The 18403-nt window shown below is 33.9% G+C and overlaps 1 protein-coding gene across 2 annotated transcripts in view; it reads right to left on the reverse strand.

Annotated features, from left to right (window-relative positions):
* LOC310719776 (contactin-associated protein-like 2) overlaps nucleotides 1-18403 on the reverse strand; it is a 245626-nt gene that overhangs the window by 89701 nt on the left and 137522 nt on the right. For both annotated transcript variants that reach the window (XM_083529850.1, XM_083529849.1), the window contains 5 exons: nucleotides 17809-17958; nucleotides 12419-12581; nucleotides 6628-6734; nucleotides 4021-4140; nucleotides 2439-2639 (listed from right to left, as the gene is read on the reverse strand). In XM_083529850.1, the coding sequence (XP_083385976.1) occupies nucleotides 2439-2639; nucleotides 4021-4140; nucleotides 6628-6734; nucleotides 12419-12581; nucleotides 17809-17958 (741 nt within the window). The remainder of the gene's footprint in view (nucleotides 1-2438; nucleotides 2640-4020; nucleotides 4141-6627; nucleotides 6735-12418; nucleotides 12582-17808; nucleotides 17959-18403) is intronic.

Genomic DNA, 18403 nt, shown 5'->3' on the forward strand with positions numbered 1-18403 from the left:
GCAGACTGATACAAATTTACCAGCATACATTGAAGGATCTAAGCTTCCACAGCAAATAATGTCTACTCAACCCCTCCGGTGTTGGTTCTTCAGTCTAATCTGCTGTTCAAGTGAACACCCAAGTCCTTGTAGTTGTCCACAACCCTAACCTCCTAACCCATGATAATAACAGGTTTACTGGTAGTTTTACCCTTCCTAAAGTCCACTACCACCTCCTTGGTTTTAATGATGTCCAGATGCAGGTGGTTCCTGGTGCACCACTTCACAAAGCTGTCCAGAAGTCCTCTGTACTCTGACTCCTGTCCATCCCTAATACACCACACCACTGCAGAGTCATCAGAGCACATCTGCAGATGGCAGAACTGGGGCTTTTCTAACTGTAAGCTATCCAGGACACAATGGACATGCTGACACCCATCCTGAGCAGTTTCTCAATCAGTAGAAATGGTTTTATTGTATTAAATTATCCTCACATTACCACTCCATCCATCCAAGAAAGAGTGAGCACGCTGCAACAGGTAGATGACCGCATCATCCACGCCCACATGAGGCTGGTAGGCAAATTGTAGTGGCTCTAGAGAAGGTTTAACCAGTGGATCTAGATTTGCCAAAACAAAGTGCTCCAACTACTTCAGTTCACTGACCTCAGTGTGACGGGTCTGAAGTAGTTAAAGCCAGAAGGGATAACCACTACACAGAATGTAGGATGTTTTCCATGGCACCGGTATTTTTTCCTGCATCAGACTCATTTTGAAGATGTATTAAAGGATACCAGTCTACTTTACCCAGTGCATTATAACATTACTAAAGTGCAACTATAATTTAAAGCTGACATTTATGGCAAAACATTTCCTTAAGTAGCAGAATCATTTCTAACAGTGGTTTGATCAGTATATTAGACAGCTGAGGAAGCCTTCTCTTGAGAAAATCACAGCACTGAACCTCTTTCTTTAATGTGTAGATTAAAGGATGAACTTCTTAACAGTGATCTTAGAAACTCCTCTATGCAACCCATGCCAAGATTCTTTTATATGCTCATGTTTACACATGTAAACTTTACTAATCACAGCACAGGTTTACAGTAGGGCTCAAAGTGGGATTAGTCATAGGACAATTTAATCAGTGTGGAAAAAGAAAAAAAAAAAAACTATGTCCAAATCTTCACTTCCTGGCAGAGGCAACTATGGTTTGATTTATGTATAGTACATGCCTTTAAATTCTAGGCACTATTTCAGATTTCTTTTATAATTACCGCATTGATTGTGATGTATGGGATTGATTTCATCTGTCTGTCGCTTTCATGATGAAAGCCTGCATTTGTACAACCACATGCTTATAAAACAAGCCATTGTCAAAGGCAACTATAGTGCTTCTGAAGACTGAAAAGAAAAAAATATATTGAATTTGCTGAAATTGAATTTAATGAGCTTTGAATTAACTTAGAGCTTGACAGACTTGGCTTGCTGGCTGAACCTAGATGCCTTAGAGAGTTGTGTGCGTTTATATAAGTGTCAGAATGGAGAAACTCTACAGAAAAAAAATTCAAAGTCATAAAATCATAAAAAAGAGTTTAATAATAATTTCATGAGGTTATTTAGAGCCAGCTGAATATTTTTATCAGACCGAACAAAGCACTTTCCAACCATTTTATGAAAAACTTGGCTGTGGATCAGCAACTGAAGTTTTCTATCCAGGAAATGAGCTTGGCTTCTGTAGCACTTTCTCTGTTGTGGCTTATCAAATTACTTGCAGTTATGTAAAAAATGTAGCTCAATGAACTCCTTACACCAAGGACTACCTACAGAGATAGCCAGTCAGTTTTCTGTTTATTTTTTTCATTTAGACTTTCTGGTCTGATTAGAGAAGTTATTAAAAAACGTGTTAAAAATGCTGATGAAAACAAACAATTTAATGATAAATAGACGGAAAATCTACATTAATTAAATTAATTAATTAATTAATTACAAAATTTTTAGGGGGTGGGTGGTATTATTAGGACAGTTAAAAAAAAAATACTGTTTTTGTGGGCAGTCAGAAATTAAGTTTATAGGATTAAAAAAGGCCATATTCATTAACATGGTAATGCACAGGCTGCTTGCCGAGCTCTGTGAGTTGCATTTACTGTGTGTGTTACCAATGAATTTTCTAATTAACATTTGCTGTTCAATATTACAAAGTTCAAAAGTTCCCATTCCTTTAAAAACTCTTACATATATGATATCACCCAAACATAAAACATCAGAAAATATATCTCTTCTTAATCCAACTGCACAGAGTTTCTCACACACACACACACACACACACACACACACACACACACACACACACACACGCACACACACACACACACACACACACACACACACACACAGAATTCCAATTACCTGGTTGCCATGTACAGAGTAAAACACCTACTCACACAGGCACAAGTTTCATACCGGGTGTGTTAAGTAGACGTGATGAGCGGCAGGTGTAGGCAATGTGTTGCTCGCAGTGCTCTGCAGCATCCGTAATGGCGCTGATCTGTTCTGTTGTGGCACTGTAGTTTAGATGCAGCACTGTGCGTCTCTCCCTGCTGGAACCTGATACACTTGTCTGAGCTGGCAGGCTGTTCACCACCATTGTCCACACCTTGTCCTCTGTTATTAGGAATCAAAACTGTAATTTTTATTCATTTAAAATACAAAAATAAAACAGTAATAAGAAGTTTGTCATTTACATAATGCATTTTGTAGTTTTATAAATGCTAACGATGTATTCTGATCGCCAATGTAATACTTTTTTATATATTTTGTGCTTGAGGGCTAAAAACAAATGAAAATTAGTAGCTTTTCATTAACACAATTACTTGAAATATGCCAAAGTTTTGTGAATTTGCTCTTTAATAAGTTGCTTCACAAACTAGTATATTTGCATCACAATTTTCCTTGAATATCTGTATTTACTAATACCTGAAAACTATGAAAATGAGGTTAACACTGCAGCTAGAAAGTATGAAAAAGAAAAGTGATAAAGTTCAACAGAGCTTCGTAATGGAAAATTTACAATATAGACAAATATTTTAGCTTTTGATTTGCTTAGTTACAATGTTTGATTTTCTAACCTAAAAATTCTACTTCATGCTTTATTGGTCCGTTTCTGGAATCAGTTCCCTGAGCTTTGTATCTGCTGGAATTTGCCAGTCAGTTTGATTTAATCAGTGTCTCTGATGCTCACTGCAGGGATTTGTCATGTTGTTTGAAGATGCCATGTGCTCCATAAACTGACAGCATTTCATGTGCTGATATCTCACACATTCCATATGGCTCCATTACTTAATTTAATGGATGATGTTTGTTTAGATCGCCAGGACATTTAAAAACAGAATCTAAGATCTCTGCTCTGTAACAGCTCCAAATTGACTCAAAGACTGATGTTAAAGGCAAATCTCTGGCATATTAATGCCATGTTTTTGCTTCTTTAAATCTTAGCATGGCTTGGCTTATAAATAGGCAAAATTGTTGTTTCTGTAGCCTGTCACACTGGGTAAAGAATATAACTCATTTAACCAGATGGCAAGCAGAAATTTCAAACATTTATTTATTTAAAGAAGTAGATTGTTAAAACAGCAGGAATATGCAATGCTTTCGAACTAATGAATGCATAAGGAATTGAATACTTAAAAAGTGAATGTGCCATCTAATCTTATCTTATCTTATCTTATCTAATCTTATCTTATCTTATCTTATCTTATCTTATCTTATCTTTATAGTTTTTATAATTTAATGCACAATTTTTCTCATCCGATCAGGTTTACATTTCACTCCAAGCTGTATTTTGTTTATAACTATGTTTGTGACAAATAAAAAATCAAAATCTTAATGACTGAGATCAAATTTTGACTCAGACAATATGAATCACTGTAGTTTTTTTTTGACATTTATAAATATAATTTGTCAAAATGAATTTGGTGTTTTATAACTGAGGAAATAAAATTTGTTTTGAATAATGGAATCGTTGGGATGCTACTATATAAATTACCTGTCATGTTGCAAATGACTCTGAACGGTCCTAAAGGTCCACTGCCATCTGGATCGATCCAGTAGAAGTCTGAAGTTTTCCCCAGGTGCTTATAAGCCTCACACGACTGCTCATAGATGGCTATAGGCAAGAGAAAATAAGACTGACCGGCCTGTTTAAAACCTGAATAAGCAAAAGTGTTTCATGCTCAATAAGTGCTGAATGCATTACAAAGCAGAGAACATAATTGCAAAACTAAAGCACGTGTAACAGCGAAAACAGAAACACAAATATTATTTAAAATGTAAAAGGGTACATTTTCAGTAATCATCACATACTGTACATTTGTATATCCCCATTCTCTCACATTTTGTACCTTACACACATCCTACACTGATATTCATGTGTTGTGCCGTTTGTACAAATTGTTTTGAGAATTTTCTAGTTTGCAAATATCAAGAATGATTCAAGAAAGACTCCTAAGCAACTGAGCACAAATATAATATGACAACATATATGCTATTATACATTTTTATATGCTTTTGGACATTTGAATATGTTGTTTTCTATATTATGTAAGGCATTTTGCACAAATGGGTGACTATAGTTTCATTTTCAGCATCAAAATCCTGATGTTTGGTGGCACTGAAACATGACATTCCAAGACATATGACTCATCATAGAAAATAGGTGTAATGCAACTAGGACTCTGCAATGCATTTTCAGGTCAAGACCATCTCAGTGCCCTGTTTGATCTCATTCAACCAACAAATTGATGAAAAGTTTATTCGAAGCAGAGCAGCTTGATGCATTATGTAAACGATACCTCTTTGTGGAGTTTTTTCGAAAGGAAGCGTCAACACACATAAGAAGCTCAGGTTAGATGTCGAGTGATTTAGTGGTAATAAAATTCAATTTAGCTGTAGTGTAGGTGTTGCTGTAAAGAATCTGTCCTTCATGTAGCCTCAAAATCAATAGAATGAAAAAACAAGCTTCAAGGTTTGAGCCAGTCTGCATTATAAAGACTATTCTATAAAAAATGTCTCTAAACTCTGAATGTCTATGAAAGAACTTAACCTAAAACATCCATGTCTATGTCCTGGTCTGCTCTATGTCAGCTTTAAGCAAACATAAGCTTTTGGTTATGAATGTAGCATTTACAGCTCATTTAAATAAAAAAAGTAACTTTCAAACAACCTTTCCTAATCAGTATTTCAAACTCCCAAATCAATGATGAGCAAAAAGCTTCAAACTCTTTGCAATTTTTCTCGGAGAAACTCCTTTCTGATATTGCTCCACTATTTTTCGCTGCAGCATTGGGGGAATTGGTGATCCTCTGCCCATCTTGAATTCTGAGTAACTCCCACTATGAGAGGCTCTTTTTATACCCAATCAATTGACCTAATAAGTTGCAAATTGGTCCTCCAGCTTTTTCTTATATGTACATTTAACTTTTCCGGCCTCTTATTGCGACCTGTCCCAACTTTTTTGGAATGTGTAGCTCTCATGAAATCCAAAATGATTTTTTAAAATGTCTCACTTTTAAAATTTGATATTTTATCTATATTCTATTGTGAATAACATATAAGTTTATGAGAGTTGTAAATTATTGGATTCCTTTTTTCATTTACAATTTGTACAGTGTCCTTACAATCGGGTTTGTACACTGCACAATGCACGCTAGTACATTCTCAGGTACCGCCAGTTGTCTCTGCAGACAGGCTGTACAGGTGACCTTTTTCTGACTCTCAGTTCAGTACCACTGTATTTCAGTAGTGTCATAGTGTCCTACATCACTCAAGAAAATACAAAATACATTTAATCTTAATACAATAAAGTGTAACTCTGCTTAATAGGGGTCAAATATAAAGATAGTTTTGTTCGCTGTACTGTTTGAAAAAACATTTTTAGATCACCTGTGGTGGGATAAATGATCAGTAATAGGCACGCTGAGATGAGTGTAACGTCAATCATCTATTAGTACAGTTAACAATATTTGTTATAGCTCCTAACATTGGATAGCTGCTACTCTAGGAGCTAAGCTATTGATAGAAGCTAATATTCATGATAAGACCAAACTCGGTGTAGACTTAAAAAAATTAAAATAAATCAGGTTGAATAATATAGCTTTATATTAAAATAATGGTAATATTATATTATATTATATTATATTATATTATATTATATTATATTATATTATATTATATTATCATTATATTATATTATATTATATTATATTATATTATATTATATTATATTATATTATATTATATTATATTATATTATATTATATTATATCATACAGTATCTATACAATTGGTGTACAGATTAGACACAAAGTAGTACAGTTTTTTCAACAGAAAACCAAAAATGTTTGTTATAGGGGAAAAGGTGAAATGGGAGTTGGAGGGCAGAGTAACCTGATTGAAATGGGTTTTTACAGAGTGTAAAATACCTTAGTTATATATGATCCTATTTTAAATAACATAACCAAAACATTATGCAGAAGTAGACAAGAATGGACAGTAATGGACATTTTTACAATAGCAAAACTGAAACATGTTCAACAAATTCATTTTATTAAAGAGACTGAAGTAAGTTAATGGAATTAAAAGACTGTGTACATACAGGTGTGACATGTAGCTCCAGCATACCCGATGCCATCACAAGAGCAGCTGAAGGTGTCCCAAGTCTGAGTACACCTTCCTCCATGCTCACAGTGATTGGGCAAACATCTGGACAACAAGGAAGAGAATCATTAGCATAAAATTATTCACATCAAATACCATTGCAGCTTTGTCCTTCTGTTCAAAGTCACACAGCTTCCCCTTGAGGTAAGAAAGGGCAAATTAGTGTACATCCATGAGGGACCAGCTGCCTTATGATCTGTTTAATATGAGAATTTTTTGGAAAACATCATTAGTTCTTGGGATGAATAAAAAGGTAGTGTTAATTGAAAAGACACTTTCATGCTTGGTCTACACATTTTGGAGCACGTGTATATTCTCAGGATTTATTTAAACCACAGTTCCTTTTAGGCACAAAATCCTTTAATCAAAAAGTTTTCTTTATGCAAGTTGTACTGGCATCATAAGCAGTAAAAACACAAACATGAGACAAGAAATTAACATCGGTCACTGTTAGTGTGCAAAAAGCCAGGTTCTGAACAGACATCACACATTGTGCATTTAAGAAACATAGTAAATGTTTAAAGAAAAAATAAGAAAAAATAAGGACATACAGTTATAGAAAAGTAATCAATAGCATGTTATACATCTACATGCAAAGTATACATTTAACAATGTGCTTTGGTATATATAAGACACAAAAAATGTTTTACTTAAAAACTGATTAGTGCAATTAATATACAGTGGGCAAAAATAAATAAATAAAGTGGGACAAAACTTGCTTTCTCTCAGAATGTAAATTTGATGATAAGTAGTTTCATTTCATTCTTAAAACATTAAAGAATTTTTGTTGCACCACAGGCAAGGTGCATCATATCTAGTAGTTTCAAGATCAAAACCTTTAACAACATTGAAAATGAACAGGAAATACTGCATCCATGACTGTATCAAAATTGAAAGGAAATAAAAAAAAGGTTTTTCCTTTTGGTATATTATCTGCAAAGATCTGCAAAAAAATACCTGTGCAAAAAAAGCTTAACAAGAGTATATTAGATAAATGCTAAGTTTAAAAAAGGAAAAATCTTGATGCTCTGAAATATAAAATAGCCTATTTATACTTATGGTATGAATTTGTATTTTTTGTCCTTTTTCAGTTATCAAATATGAAAACTTTTGGCAGTATAATATTTAAAAAATATATAAAAAAAAAAAGTTATAGATCTATTTATAATGTATATAATATAATAAATGTCCTGAATTTAATCTGCATATGGCAAAATTGCACACTTTGAGATTAATCACTGCAACTCAAATCTGTAGTAAGAAATGTAAAAAAAATTTATTTAACTAAAAAAGCCATTTATTTTGAAACTGGACAACTGAAGAACATACAATCTTTTTGTTACAATGGTACAAAATGTATCTGCTTAATCATATAATCATTGATCACTTTTAATATAAATGAAACCATGCATGGTTCATTGATTTGCATGATGAAACCAGTCTAACTGTCATTAAATATCCAGGACTCAAAAGCAGAACCTCCCAAACATTATATATTAAACATACTGTATATAAAGTATATACCGAAATGTATTGGATATGAATGAAAAAATTGAATAAAGTGCAAACTTTCAGCTTTACCTTAGGTTTAGTTAAATCCAAAAATACATCCAAACACAAATTAAACAGTCCTATTCAGTTCTTGGCTGCAAATTCTTTGATTGCCAGAAGGCTTAAACTTTTTTTTTTTTTTTTTACATCCAGTAAGCCTTTACTGCATCTGTCTTCAGTTCCTGCTTGTTCATTGGGCATTTAGCCTTCAGCTTTGCCTTTAGCAAGTAAAAAGAACAATTTGATTCAGGTCTGGTGATTGCCCTGGACGTTTAAAAAAAATTCTTTAGCTTTGCTCAAAAAAAACTTTCACTTATAACCAATGTATTCTTCAGGTAATTCTCTGTCTGCACAGCATCTGACCAAATCAGAGCAGATAACATATTTCTATTTTCTACATATTTCACGATTTATCCTGCTGCTTTGCTCAGTAGTTACATCATAAAAAAATAAAAGGGAACCAGTTTCACTGACCCACACCATAAAATGAGGTGGATTTGGACTCCATATTGAGAATAAACTTGGCTGTAACACCGCTAAGCAACCAATGGACCAATTACTTTTACTTCTTGTATTTTATTACTGTCTGCTTCACCTTACCAATTTTAGTCTCTTTTAAGTTATCTGACCTTCAGACAACCTCATGTTTCAGAGAATTACCTTGCCAGAATTTTTTTTAGAATAGCTTTTTTTTTTTTTTTTTTTTTTTTTAAGAAAAGGGACCCTGGACTTGTGTCCTTCTGTCTGCATCATTAAACTTTATCCGGAGTGAAAAATGCTGTATCTACTGTTAAGTGACTGGAACGGCCACAAAATTATTATTTAATGTTTTTTAAATAAAGCACACAATATAAGGTGGTCATGAAATGCTAAATTGAAGTAATGAAATATGGTGTAACAATGATTTTTATAGAAAACAAAAAACAAAACAAAAAAAACCTACATTGGGTTGCGACACTATGCAATTACTTGCTACTTTAAAAAAAATAAAATCGTACTTATTTGATTTACTTATTTGGTTTGAAAAACAAACAAGTTGAAAGTAGCTCAGTTTGACAAGAACATCACAAAGAACATTAACACTCTGTGTTCTGTCTCAAGAATTGTCTCAAGTCATTCTCCTCCCAAACTTTAATTACAACTGTGTATTTATCATATAAAATTATAGGTTCCCTGGTGGTCTAGTGGTTAGGATTCGGCGCTATTACCGCCACGGCCCGGGTTGGATTCCCGGTCAGGAAACCAAACCCAGCCATTAAGGTTGCACACGCCAGTGCACTCTTAGTGCCTATTGAAACAATGTCTGTTTTGAAAAGCGCTATACAAATAAACTTGACTTGACCTATCCCAAGCCCGGATAAATGGGGATGCGTTAGGAAGGGCATCCATTGTAAAAACATGTGCCAAATCAAACATGCGGATCACGAATACGGATGATCCGCTGTGGCGACCCCTAATGGGAGAAGCCGAAAGAAAGTTTATCATATGAAATTATATAGAAAAGGATTAACATGTTAAGCATAAATAGAAACTTCACCTGTGTACTTAACCAGAAGTCATTTGCTAAAAAGTATTAAGTAAAAGTAATTAAAAACAAAGATAAAATATTTGAAGGCTTCACTATATTTACATTTTGATGTTAATAACCATCTGAAAAGGTGCTTTAAATTAGTCAAGGGTTCAAAAGTGAAATATGGAAACTCATGCCCCAGTTTTTATGGTTTCTGCTGCTCCTGTCAGTTGTGTGGCAAATTCTTTATCACAACTGAATGCAACATGGAAAAAAAGGCTTGCTGGATATGAATATGTGAGTTTGCAAGGACTTTTTTGTTGTTCTGCCATATTCTCTTAGAGGGTGGTATATGTTCTGTTGGGACATTATCTGTCAAGAACGTTAGAATTAATTGGGTTAGCGCCCCGACCATCTGCTGCTGGAGCTTTACACCATGAACGCATCCAACACCCACAACGTCTCTGTTGCTGAGAGCACACATGGGCGGCCTTGCTGCTGACGCAATATAATAAAGACAAGTAACACACTGAAGACTGATTTGTCTGAGGCTGGGTTCATATTTATTTGTTTTTGAGGACTGTCCTCCCCATGATATAAAAACTATGCCTGGTTTAATCAGGTAAAAAGTCACACTGAATCACAACTGTAGTTTTTGAGAAATGTGTCAGGTTGATGATTCAGGAGCACTGAAAAAACAACTGTATGCATGGCTGGTTCAAATAACAGTTTCCTGTTCAATACAAATAAGTTAACTCAACTTCACCTTTCTTCATTTAAAATATTCACTTAGAAACTAATATGAGCAATTTGCAAATTTTTAATGGAATCTGTGTGCAAATGTGTTTGACAAGGGCTTATAACTGATCATTTGTAACGGATCTATAATATTTGACATATAATTGGTAAACCCTAAAGAAAATGGCCCCTTAGCTTGGAATTTGAAGTACAGCATCTCTGGAGCCACTGAAATCCAGCTTTATAATTTCAAGTTTTGAATACAGAAACAAGCTTTGGGTTTTTGTAATATTGCAGAACACAAGTTAGTAAACTTAGTGCTATATCTGGGTGCATCCAAGAATCATCTGAGTACACAACAGGGGTTAAAACACAAGTATTCAACATCAAACAAAAATAAGCCATATTCAACACAAGTAACAGCCAACAATACAAAAATCACAACACAACACAACACAACACAACACAGGTGAACACAATTGAGCAACAATCCAATGGCAGGATATACCCATCTTTAATTAGTTAGTTTAAAACCTCTGTAAGACAACGCCACCTCAACATAAAATGTTTATTTTTTTCATGAAAATCCCGAACTTGAAAACTCTAAAAAATATAATATTAAAAATGTGCATTAATTATGATCCAAAGTAACATTGTCCTGTCTTCCCAATCTTATTCCAATACTACTACTACTACTACTACTACTACTACTACTACTACTAACAATATTTGAAACTTATTCCCATAATCTCAGTCCAAAACAAAATGTATCATATTTTAAAATGTAATATTCTGGCAACCACATTTGTGCACACTATAATGACATATGTGTATTATCTGGGCATTTGATTCACACTAATCACATTTTTTCTGTTGCAAGTCATCCTAGTGCCAGGTGTAGATTTGCCTTATCAATTACATGTAATTATCAGGGTGCTTATCGGTGTGATACCTCAGTATTGATGCTACGGCTGTAGCACATAAACACACACTAAGGCTTGGTAAAGAAACTGTTGAATGCCTTAACTGCCAATCAATAAGTGTAAAGACATTTTTCCTAGATTGAACAAACCTTGTTGATGTGGTTCTAATCAGGGACTCCATCAAGACCCGTGAACAATCAGAAACACTCTGTATTTCGTTCAGGTAAAAATAAGCAATTTATTCCTTGTTAAACAAAACTGTTTTGTATCCACTACCCACACTCCTAGACAGGGACAAAGAAACAGTGGACCTCATTTACCAAATTAGATATTATATAAATAGTTTGTATGAACATTTGCATATGAAATTTATATCAAAATATTGGATATTTGGAAGAAACTGTCATATTGTTATCGTGTCTAAATTTACACGAGAAAACCAACATAATCTTTAATTGATTGCCCTATTCAAATTCATATCATTTGAAAGATTTATTCCATGTTTATGTAAGTCATGTTTTTATTTAAATTAGGTTTTTAGCCTTTAACAGATGCAAACTGAAGCTTATATAAGCGCTTCGGAGTCTATCAACATCAGTGTGTTGCTGAGATTTTCTTTAGAAAGTAACTGGTAGCTATATGTCTGTACATAAAATGCTATACATAAAAATGAGTGCTTGTGCTTTTTGGGATTGTATCTATTTTCCTTGCTGTGTATTAAATAATTCTGATATCTGAATTTTCTCACATATGAATACAAAATAAAATTATTATATACATATTTTTTACATATGGTAAACGGGGATCCTCATATTGCTTCAGATTACTAAACAGATTGAACCCTTTTGTTACAGAGAAAACCCTTTTTAGTTTTATTTACAAGTAATTAATTGAAAGTTCCCCAGAATGACAAACCAAAGACCCTTTCAGTATGCTAGCTGGAGTCTTTATTTTCAAAGAGCACTGTGTGTTAAGTATAATGTCAAATGTGGTCACAAGATTATTACCTGTCTATAATGGCACACATATCCAGACTGACATTCTCAAAAACTCCTATCCTGCCCTGCTCCACTGCTGATATGTCAGCCAGTTGATCGTCCACCTGGATGAGCTGCATGCAGCCCTGAAACGAACTTTGCGAGGGAGACACCAGTGATCGCAGGTAATACCCTGTACACAGAAAAGCAACAGACAAGAATCAGAACCATTACCATGTGGTTTTGTAAAAAGGTAGCAATCTACTCATTTTACAAATTCTGATTGGGGGTGCATTTTAGTTATTTTTACTTGAAGATGGCAATCACTGAAAAAAAATAAAATCTAACTATATTGCTAGTCTATAATGCCAATATAGTTACTATATAAAGTGTTCTAGTTGTAATATTACATTCATCAATTCAAAATGTTTTAAGTTAACAATATGACTTCCATCTACTAACCCCAACCCTAACCGCCTATGTACCTTAGTGTAGTTCATTCAAGCTCTTATGAAAACTTCTGTCTTCCATGTTAATTCATGCAAATCTTTTAAAACTGTGTCTGTCAGTTAGCTGAAGGCTTGATAGAGCTGTAGAGAAACACATTTGCTGGTGGATAAATCTTGCTCTGACGTTCAGTTTTAGTTCTCACTTTTTCATCAGGCTTCCCTTGAAATTGGAGCAAAACTTAAACAAGGACAGATATTTTAAAAATACAGCAAGCCCAACATAGTAAACATGCTGGTGGCAAAAACGGTAAAAAATCATAGGGAGGGTATCTATTAATGTTTATATCACTTTGAGCTTCCCTTATCCATCTGTTGAAATCAGAATATTGTATGATATGCATTAAGGATATGAACATGCTTAAAAGAAGACCAAATCGTGCATTCATAATGCCACAGTAATAAAAAACTGTGTTTCATGTATTCTTTTCAAGGATAACACACCTAGGCCAGCATAAGGCAGAAAAAAGGCCATTTCTATTATTCCCAATAAAACTGTTATACTGTAAACAGTTAATTTACAGTAAAGTATATAAATGAATGCACAATACACCAAACAGGCATTACTTTATGGCCACCGATCAGGCATAACACTATGATCACCTTTCTAAAAATGTTGTTGGTCCCCCTTTTTTTTGCCGAAACAGTCCTGACCTCGAGTATTAACAGTATCACCTTCTTCAGCAATTTGAGCTACAGGAGCTCGTCTGTTGGATTGGACCACACAGGCCAACCTTCGCTCCCCACGTGCATCAATTAGCCTTGGCCGCCCATGACCCTGTTGCCGGTTCACCACTGTTCCTTCCTTGGACCACTTTTTATAGATTCTGACCACTGCAGACCGGGAACATCCCACAAGAGCTACAGTTTTGGAGATGGTCTGACCCAGTCGTCTAGCCATCACAATTTGGCCCTTGCCCTTTTCAAATCTTTATGCATGCCCATTTTCCTGCTTTTTACACATCAATTTGAGGACAAACTCTTCACTTGCTGCCTAATATATACAACTCAAAAACAGGTGTCATGAAAAACAGAAAATCAGTGTAATTCTCTCACTGGCCATAATGTTATAGTGTTATGCCTGGTTGGTGTATAATGACCCAAGTTAGTGCTCTTGGGTCATTAACCATATGTATCATAGCTGACCCTGTGCTTTGACCCCAGTTTCCTAACATTGCTAGAATATGTAAAGAAATAATTTCATTGTGCTGTAATGTATATGTGACATTGAAAAGCACCCCCAATTAAATGACTGATTAATATATTTTCTTTAGTCAGGGTAGCTTGCTTTAGCTATGTATAAGGAAATTGATGAATCTAAAAGAAACCCATGTAGACATGCATAGAACGTGTGAATCTCATAAAATTTGTATAACAATACTGACTGACAGTACAAGTGACATAACAAGTGTTTGTTTGTGTTATCGAAATTATTGTAAGGGCTTTGGTTGATTTATTGGAATTTAAGAATAAATAGGATTAGATTAGTGAGTACCTGTGCCCTCTATGTATAATTCATGGCCAGGCGATTGATTCAAGACATTAATTTAAAAATGCAGCATTATAAACCCTTTATCAATACAGTCAACGAAAGATGTTCAACATGTGTATTTTTTTTCCTTTTCTACATTGGAAACTTGTATTGACAATTTTCTTTTCCCTTTCTACTGGATGATTGCTATATATATGACATTCAGTCATACTTTTATAAAATGCCCTATAAGGTTATTTGGTTACACTTGTGGCTTTGTGGTCCAGAAATATTTTTGTGGATTAATTAAAGACATTTGTAATGTGTAATAAGTGAGAACAGGATGCCCTTTATTTTTGTTTACCAAAGCATCTATAATTTGACTGATAAATGTTATTGTGTATTTAAAGTAAATTTAAAATAAAATAATAAAATAAAAATAAAATAAATTTAATTTAAAATGGCTCTGATGCTTCTCTGTTGTAAACATTAGCAATAATTTTATAATCATTGAAAAGATTATAGTTCTTTGGTCGGATTATAGTTATTGTTTGAATTGTGAAAAAAGACCACTCACACATTACAGAACCCATGACAGCTGGAATCCAGCTATCCCGTATAACTATCTGCTTGATATATTTCTATGTAGATGTTTGTTTTTTTCAAGAAGTGGTTCCACTTAAAAACTTTTTTTCTGTTTTCAAACACAGGATGCCAGTGGCTGAGAGGTTTTATGCAAGTTTTAAAGTGCTCGCATCTAAATGTCACATCTAAAAGAGAAAGAACATCCGAAATAAAAACAATGGCAACGTACTGGTGTTACAATGTATACTGCCTTTAAATTTCACTCTTGACTGTGCCTTTGGCTAATAGATACTGTTCACTGTTAAGATATGCTAAACAAGAGATTTAAAACTTCCCTGTCCTTCCACTAAACCTTGAAAAACTTACAAATCATCTATAAATACATAAAGCAAATAAAATGGCAGACATTTATGGATATACACACTCTGCTCCAAGTCAAACTGACAGTGATGAGAGTTAGCCACAGATGAGGCTTTATCTTTTACAAACACCTGTTTATGTTTGCACATGTTTGGGTCCTTAACTCCATATTGATAAAGATAACAACCAAACAAAACGGGCAAATGTGATACTCCACTGCTGCAGCAATATAATAAATATGCTATTTTTATTCTATGGTAGCAGACCCATGAAATTTCAGTAGGGCGAATACTCTGTAAATATAAGAGGCATAATCCAGACTGAGAGATTCAAAAGTCAAACAGAACTGATTCCAGCATGTGCAAATGGCCTTACTATGACCGCTCCAACATTTTAAACACTTATCCAGCCAAAAACAAGCAAACACACCGTATTTAATCATCAGTCCAAAGAGAGGAGTTTGGCAATAACTAACATGTGCTAATGGAAATGGTGTTGGAATGGGTACAATAGATCAGTGACAGAAGAACAAGTTGCAGATGAGCTACAGCGGTAATGGCTTTTCCCAGTTTGGCCTGGTGATTTGTACCTCTGACCTTGTTGTCACTGAGGCTCTAATTGGACAGGGCCCTGAATTTGATGCTAATACCCAATTAAATCCATTGTGCTCTTGCCTGTTTCTTCAAATTAGTCTCTTAGTATCAGAAGGTTTAATTAGACTGCTGTTTAGCCTTACTAGCAATGCACCGGGACAATCTATTGGCCAGGATCTTTAACCCTCTGGAGTCTGAATTGCCACCGGCGCCCAAACGTGCTGTTTTTTCAGATGCCAGCAAAAAGAGCTTAAACTGCTCGGTCATATTTGATCAAACATGTCAAAGTAATACATCATTTAAATTTGCAATAAAACATGCCTTTTTTCATTAAACAGGATGCACCAATGATCTATATAGACCACTGGACACCATATTTATGTGTATATAAGTATAAATATATAAGTATAAATGAATTTACTTCAAAATGTAACAACTACAAAAGCAAGTGCATAAATAGTTTTTCATTTTCATTCCATAACCAGCATTTTGACTCATTTAGATACTCAGTCAAACTGCTGTGTCTGAGCTTCATTTCCTTCAGCACAGGCAATCTTACATTTCTCAAATTTTTCTCACAATTTAGCTAAAAATAAATAAATAAATAAATAAATAAATAAATAAATAAATAAATAAATAAATAAATAAATAATAAATTTATATATATATATATATATATATATATATATATATATATATATATATATATATATATATATATATATATATATATATATATATATAGTGGTTAGTGTATAATAATACATTTATATATATATATATATATATATATATATATATATATATATATATATATATATATATATATATATATATATATATATATATATATATATATATATATATATATATATATATATAATCTCAATGGAATAACTTTGGGTTAATTTCTAGTCTTGAGAAAGAAAAAAAAAATTACAAACATAGTAGACAGAACAGAATTGTGAATTTTGAACTTTGTCTTTGTGCAGTTGTGAGTAAAAATTGGGAGAACTGGTGTGGTTGAAGAAAACTACAACTCCATTCTAATTTAAGCCTTTGTGAAGATAAGTGCAAGTGATTTAACCATCAGACAATCTATCCCTCAGCATTAACCAGCAGTCCTGCTCATAGTGCCACACAATGCCATGAAGATGAACTGCCATTTTCGTGCACTTTCTTTTTGACACACTGGTTTGCGGTTCAAATTTTATAGATGGCTATGTCTGTGGACACGCATATGAACCTGTCAGTAGCATAATAGTTTGTGAGAGTAGTTAGATTTCAGGACCCTATCTCAAAAGTTTCAGTTAAGAGGTAATCAGATTTTATCACACCGATTATATTACATACGCATCTGTCTGCGATATGTAAGTATAGCGAAAAAAACAATTTCTCTGTAAGCTGGTTCAATTAAACAAGCAAACAGGAATTCAATATAAGCGGTATTTTAATAGAAATAAATATAAAAACAAGTTGTAAGTAAAATGATTGTTCCCTTACCATATATACTAATTAATTTACAAGCTGTATCATGAGACTATTTGAGACCCTGTCCAGTACACTAACCCTGTCCATTCATTACTTTATATATCATTTGTTTGGCAATTATTAAAATATCAAGATTTTATTAGCTATTATAGCTACAGTGCAATAAAAATCTGTACAAGCTATCAACACAGACACCATTACTCATACTTTCTGCCTTAATTAGGCAGACAACCAGCTCCAGTATTGTCTCGAAGCAGGCTTTGTTCATTGACTCCAGTTCCCAACAGGAACCTATTAAGGATGTGAAACCCTTTTCCCAAGATACATCCAGCACGTTCAATAAATTTAAAACACTAATTTTCCATTCTGCTGTTAGCTCAAGTCCAGATATCGCTTTCAAATTTTAAGACTGACCTCCAAAATGATACATTCCTCCAGTCATTATGTGAATGGCTGCATTGGTCCTCACAGCTGAAGATTCATCTCCATCAATGGTCAGCATGGCCAAGTTCTCTTTGGCCAAGAAGCGAACATCATGCCATTCTCCATCATTCAGCCCTGAACCTGTAATCATAAAAACATACAGATAAAAAAAAAAAGAAAAAAAGAAAAAATATTCATATATTGTAGGATTTGCTTAAACTGGCAGAGATCCAGTACAGAAATTATGTGAATACAGTATGACCCAAATCATATGTCTGTAAATTTCAGAGAATATTTAGGCAATTAGAATAAAAAGGGATTGTTAAGAAGTTAAGACATTAGTAAAAGTTTCTGTATGTCATGGAAGTGAGACACTATTACAAAAAAGACGCAATTGCAAATTTACACAGAGAGAGTAAGAGCAAGCAAGTATAAGCAAATATTCAACACATTAATCAGATCAGGATCAGGCAAAAGATAAAGCAAAAGAAGCAGCAGACCAGCACTTCACAAGTCAATGTCATGGGCTCTTGTTAAAAGCTCTTGTTAAATTAGATTGTTAGCACTCAGGGAAGTACAAAGTTTT

This window comes from Silurus aristotelis, assembly GCF_946808225.1.
Source record: "Silurus aristotelis genome assembly, chromosome: 25".
In the NCBI taxonomy this organism is placed as follows: Eukaryota; Metazoa; Chordata; class Actinopteri; order Siluriformes; family Siluridae; genus Silurus; species Silurus aristotelis.